This window comes from Zingiber officinale, chromosome 2B (genome assembly GCF_018446385.1).
Source record: "Zingiber officinale cultivar Zhangliang chromosome 2B, Zo_v1.1, whole genome shotgun sequence".
Lineage (NCBI taxonomy): Eukaryota > Viridiplantae > Streptophyta > Magnoliopsida > Zingiberales > Zingiberaceae > Zingiber > Zingiber officinale.
In genome coordinates, this window is record NC_055989.1 from 103,495,173 (window position 1) to 103,500,456 (window position 5,284).

At 34.1% G+C, this 5,284-nt stretch overlaps 1 protein-coding gene across 2 annotated transcripts; it reads left to right on the top strand.

Annotated features, from left to right (window-relative positions):
- The first annotated feature begins 3,776 nt into the window (after window positions 1-3,776).
- On the top strand, window positions 3,777-5,066 carry LOC122046597 (G-type lectin S-receptor-like serine/threonine-protein kinase At1g61370). 2 transcript variants are annotated; one of them, XM_042607375.1, is made up of 2 exons: window positions 3,777-3,916; window positions 4,198-4,701. In XM_042607375.1, exons 1-2 carry the CDS (start codon window positions 3,838-3,840, stop codon window positions 4,476-4,478), a joined length of 360 nt encoding a protein of 119 aa, XP_042463309.1. In that variant the 5' UTR covers window positions 3,777-3,837; the 3' UTR covers window positions 4,479-4,701. The 2 variants fall into 2 exon arrangements, 1 of the variants encoding a protein (XP_042463309.1); XR_006130313.1 differs by lacking the exon at window positions 4,198-4,701 and adding an exon at window positions 4,708-5,066 and having other exon boundaries at window positions 3,793-3,916.
- Window positions 5,067-5,284: the final 218 nt, after the last annotated feature.

A 5,284-nucleotide genomic window follows, 5' to 3' on the forward strand; every position in this document is an offset into this window, starting at 1 on the left:
TGGGGGAGGGTGTGTGCACGTGGATGGGTGTGGTTGTATTTGTTTTTTTTTTTTTCATACTTAACAAAATTTATGTTAGTTGACCCAAAGATTAATCATTTACATAGATTTGAGCTATAAAGATATTTTTTTCTAGGATTTTAACAAATAGAGATGAGTCAATTTGCCCTTGGTTAAACCCTATAGATATTAAGTATGTTGACAACTTTTAATACCAGACCCTAGGTAATTGTTTTAGTCCATATAAAGCTTTTTTAGTTTAAGGACATAGTTTGGGTGGTCAAGATTCTCAAATTCAGATATTTGGCTTAACCTCTTCTTTAATGAACCCATTAAAAAATACGGACTTTATATACATTTGATATAGTGTTATGTGCTGGATAGGCTAGAAGCATCTAGCCCGTGAATAGTTATGTCCATAATAACTTTTGTTAGTTTGTAATTCTGTGTTAGAAGCATCCAGCATCCTAGACATGTTATTGATACCGAAGTATACTTAACCTTCTGCAACTGTTATACTGAAACTGAAAGGTACTGTGAATTTTCAAATGATAACCAATCATCACAGTTTCCCAGACAAAAGCTTCTTTTCTAACATCAGCCAATAGCAGAATGTGTGGGTCTTAAATGCTTTACCTAATTTACCTAGCCTAAATGGTTTTTCCATTGGCAAACCGATGCTGTTATCCTGATTACTGCTTGTAGGCTAATATCTAAGCCTCTGGCAATTGGGAGATTGTGCAGGAACTGAAAGGGAATACTTTGAACTTTCAAAAGATAATCATTAATCAATCACAACAGTTTGAAAAAGCTTCTTTCCATTGATACTACATCAGTCAATAGTAGAATAAGTGCATCTTACAATCCATTACCTATTAACCTAAATACATTTCTCATTGGCATAAAACTTGTGAATTTTCAAAAGTTAACCAATAATAACATTTACAAAGGCAAAACCTTCTTTCATTGACTCTGCATCGGTCTATAGGAAAATGTCTTACAAGCTGTTAACTATTCTGTCTTTAGTAAATTAAAAGGTGTGAAGAAATTACTTTGTATTGGTGGTACCTGTAAATAGATAAAATAATGGATTCTAAAAGAATAGCAGGGTTGTTTGATCTTTATTCCAGAATGTTTATGGTATCAATGTTCTATTCTTTGCATATGTAGCATTTGTAATTGTATTGCCCCTTTCACCTAGATGCTAATGACAAATAAAAAATATTTATCAAAATTTGGCTTTACTTATTTGTAAAATGACTTTCTTTCCTGTTGATTATTATTCAAAGGATCATAAGAAATCAAAAGAGACTCTGTCACTGAGCTATAAAACTGATATCATTGTATACAAACTATGACTCTTTCTTAAAGGATTTTTGAAGTTGAGTATGCTTAGCAAGGGAGAATATACTATGTATAACCCAATACAGATATAATAAAATCATAAATTCACATATTAGGTTTTTAGAATTATGTTTAGAGGTAATAAGGTATATTGATATCAAACATGTTTAGTTGACTAATTTCTTACAGCCTACACATAGAGCACGAATTGAATCCACATTGGAGGCCATTATATTTGTATAGTGTACTTGATTACTTATTATTATTAAATTTTTGGTCATTAGTGGTGGGAATGAGAAGTTCTAATTCAAATGGATTATCACTATGGAGGCTTTCTTAGATGCACTTCATTTAAAATTTTCAGTGGAACTTCTTAGTTCAACTTTGCTTTCTCGCAGGATGAGTCCAACTTAATGTTTGGTTTGCATTAATCTTGTGTCTTAATGAGGCTTTTTCTATAACTTAGTCTTGACTAGGTGTGATATTAGTGAATTACTTTGGTCTTATAGATAAGAGTTTTGTTGTGGGTTTGAGAAGCTTGCCTAAGAGATCCATTGTGGTTTAGTTAGATCGTTGTTCTTCTTATTTTGATAAACAGGTAAAGAGAATGCAGTCACTTTTTGTTCAAGTTCTATGTTTGTGAGTAGTCATACTGAAAGTAAAATAATTTGTCTGATAGTGTAAATATAATGACAAGTCATATCCTTTGTATAGTCAATCAGCTTAGCTTGTCATCTATGTGTTGATCGTCTTGACTTTGACCTCTATCGCGGCTACGAGGTAGGGTCCTTCATCATCACCGCATCAATTGTATTATTTAATTAACCCATCACTAATGAGATATTGTCATTCACTGTCTAATAAAACATTGAAAGCTAGGCTTAACCACATTATTCTCAACCATGCACGTTGAAAGCTCCTTTCTCAACCATATTGAAAGTTATCTTGTTTAACGAAGTCCATATATATGCCTGATACCATGTCATCATTATTATTGTATTGCTTAATTAACTCATCACTAACGAGTCGTTAAGGTCAGATATTGTCATTCACCATCTAATAAAACATTGAAAGCTTGGCTCAACCACGTTGAAAGCTCCTTTCTCAACGAGATTGAAAGTTATACCATGTCATCATAATTATTGTATTGCTTAATTAACTCATCACTAATGAGTCATTAAGGTCAGATATTGTCATTCACTGTCTAATAAATCTTTATTTGATCGTAAGCCCATCATTAATCATTAGCCAAACGAAAATTTAGAACTTCCTGGAGCTTGAAAAGATTGGACTGTTTTGTTACCCACTTCTACCGATCTGATTGATTATTTCAAATTAATTTTTTTTTAATCCAGTATTCAATTATTCTAAACCGATTAATTCTGAAGATAATCGGTCTGACTTTATGGAAGTTTTCTACCAACCATTTAGGTAAATCAGGCAGCGATAATAGAGGTTCATCCAAACTAACAACATTTTTAGGTCCACTTCTCACTGGAGGGAAAATCCCCTACAGTGTGTCACAACTAAAATTCGAATATTAAATCTCTTAATTATCCATTAAAGGGTCTAACCATCACACCATTGACCCAGGATCCAGGGGCGGATCCAGAGGGGGGGCGGCATCGGCGATTGCCCCCCTTTGCTGGTAATGGAACCCCTAATATTATGGGGTTCCATCAATGGAGATAGGAGATACCGTCCTTTGTTTCACGTAAAAATCGCTCCTCCATGTATAAATTTCTGGATCCGCCACTGTCAGGATCCAATTAACTTGTTAATTGTATATCAAGTGGTATACCGAGATTAATTTGCTTGATAATCCTAGACTCAGGTCTTGTTTCAATTAGTCATTTAAGATTTGATATATATCTCGGATCTTAGTTTCTAAAAAAAACAAAAGGAAAATATTGAACTTTAGATTTAATAATAATAATAATAATAAATCAGGTAAAACAAATGTTTTTTTATATTTTATATTTTTCAATCATCCAACCAAACAACTTGATTTAAAGGAATTAAATTACTTAGACAGTAAAAGAAATAGTAGAAAATAATATAAAGTTTTGGGACATAAAGTATCACGGTTCATATAATATAAGTGGACTTAATTAACTGAGAGATGTACGATGATTCCGTGTTTCTATTATTTTTCGATTCTAATGTTGACATACTGTTGAAGAGAGCGGATTTGTGGTTGATAGGATGGATCACTATATTGATTTAACAGATGAGGTCTATCCAAATTAGGTTATCAATTTTTATGATCCATCCTCTAGTCTATAAAACACGGACAAGAGGATTCCACCTGTATTGTTGAAGTAGTGCTCCTTTTCAGTCTTTCAAACAGTGACAAATCCATTCACTAGAGACTTTCCGCTCTATCAACATCATCTTCTAAAGGTGTTAAATATTATAACAGTTTGCAGCAACTCGGCGCAAAGAACACAATAATATATTTCAGGTTCAGGCAACGCAAATCCTTAGAATTCCATGGCGAGGATGCAGCTCTTTCTTCTACACTTCATAGTACTATCAGAGACATTCTTTCTACTTGGCCGATCATCCTCTGGTATGTTTAAGAAAGAAATCTTAGTCCAGAATTAAATTAAATTATAAAACCGTAGGATTTTTGTCCATGTTATTTTTTTATTTGGCATCGTCAAAGCCATAGTATCTATGGAAAGTTTACCATAAAGCAATACTCTAATATCCATTTCAAAACCAACCTAATGAATAAAAATTTCAGGCTTATTAGAAGACACATGACGACTGAACCGTAAATATTTTTTGCCCAATGAAATATGTGTACTTCATCGATTTGGAAACCTGATAGATCGTTCTGTTTAATAGGAGAAATGGTAGCACAATTTGATATAATGACTGGAAATAGCTCACTTGTCAATAACCAGACATTGATCTCGGCCAGGAGTGTGTTCCAACTCGGTTTCTTCAGTCCAGTTAATAATTCTGGGACTGCATACATAAGAATTTGGTACTACAATCACCCTCCAAGAGAAAACAAAGTAGTATGGGTCGCCAATGGGAACAAGTCTGTCGACACATCTATGGCATCGTTGAACCTGACTTCCGACGGAAATATAATTTCATTTGAGGAAGGAACAAAGGTTTGATCGACGGAAACATCCACAGAACTCAATTCTGCATGCTTACAGCTTTTAGACTCAGGAAACCTCGTGCTGATTGCTAGCAACTCTAACATGTGGATATGTTCTCTAAAAATTTTGATGGTTCATTTCCTTCTATTGTATGGTAGAATCGCACAAAAACGTTGTTGAGTCAATTGATGTTTTATCATTTGCCTACTTGATGGTTAATTATTACACTTCATGCGCTCTGAAGCAACAGCGGGCCTAGTGGCACGGCCCATGTCAGGCTTCCACCTCCTTGCCTATTTAAGCTCCTCATGCCAATTTTGAAGGGCATCCAATCTGGAAACTGTCTGAGGGTTTCCATGAGGCTTGGAGAGGAGATCTAGGGAAGAACCATGTCATCTGTGCGAAAGAGGAAGGACAAGAGCATCAAAGAAGTGGAATCTTTAAGCTTAAGTTTCTCTCTTTTTATCTATATTGCTGAAATTATAATATGATTTTTGGATTATAATCATGGTTAGGGATTGTAACCCCACATTTATGAGTAAACTCTAGATTCTACAATTAGGAGTAGTTTCTCGTGATGTAAATGCTATCTCTTTTTATCTAAGCACGTTTGAATGTTCTTATTCCATAATATGTGATTTGTGTTCCAGATCTACTATGTTATCATGATATTGATGCCAAAAATACGAGAATTGTATCATGCGAGGGATTCGGAGATGAACTGAAAGGAGAATCCTGTTAGGTTCAAAAGGAAATTAGATATCTCTATAATAACATAATATTGTCCACTTTGGGTCTAAGCCCTCATGATTTTATTTTTG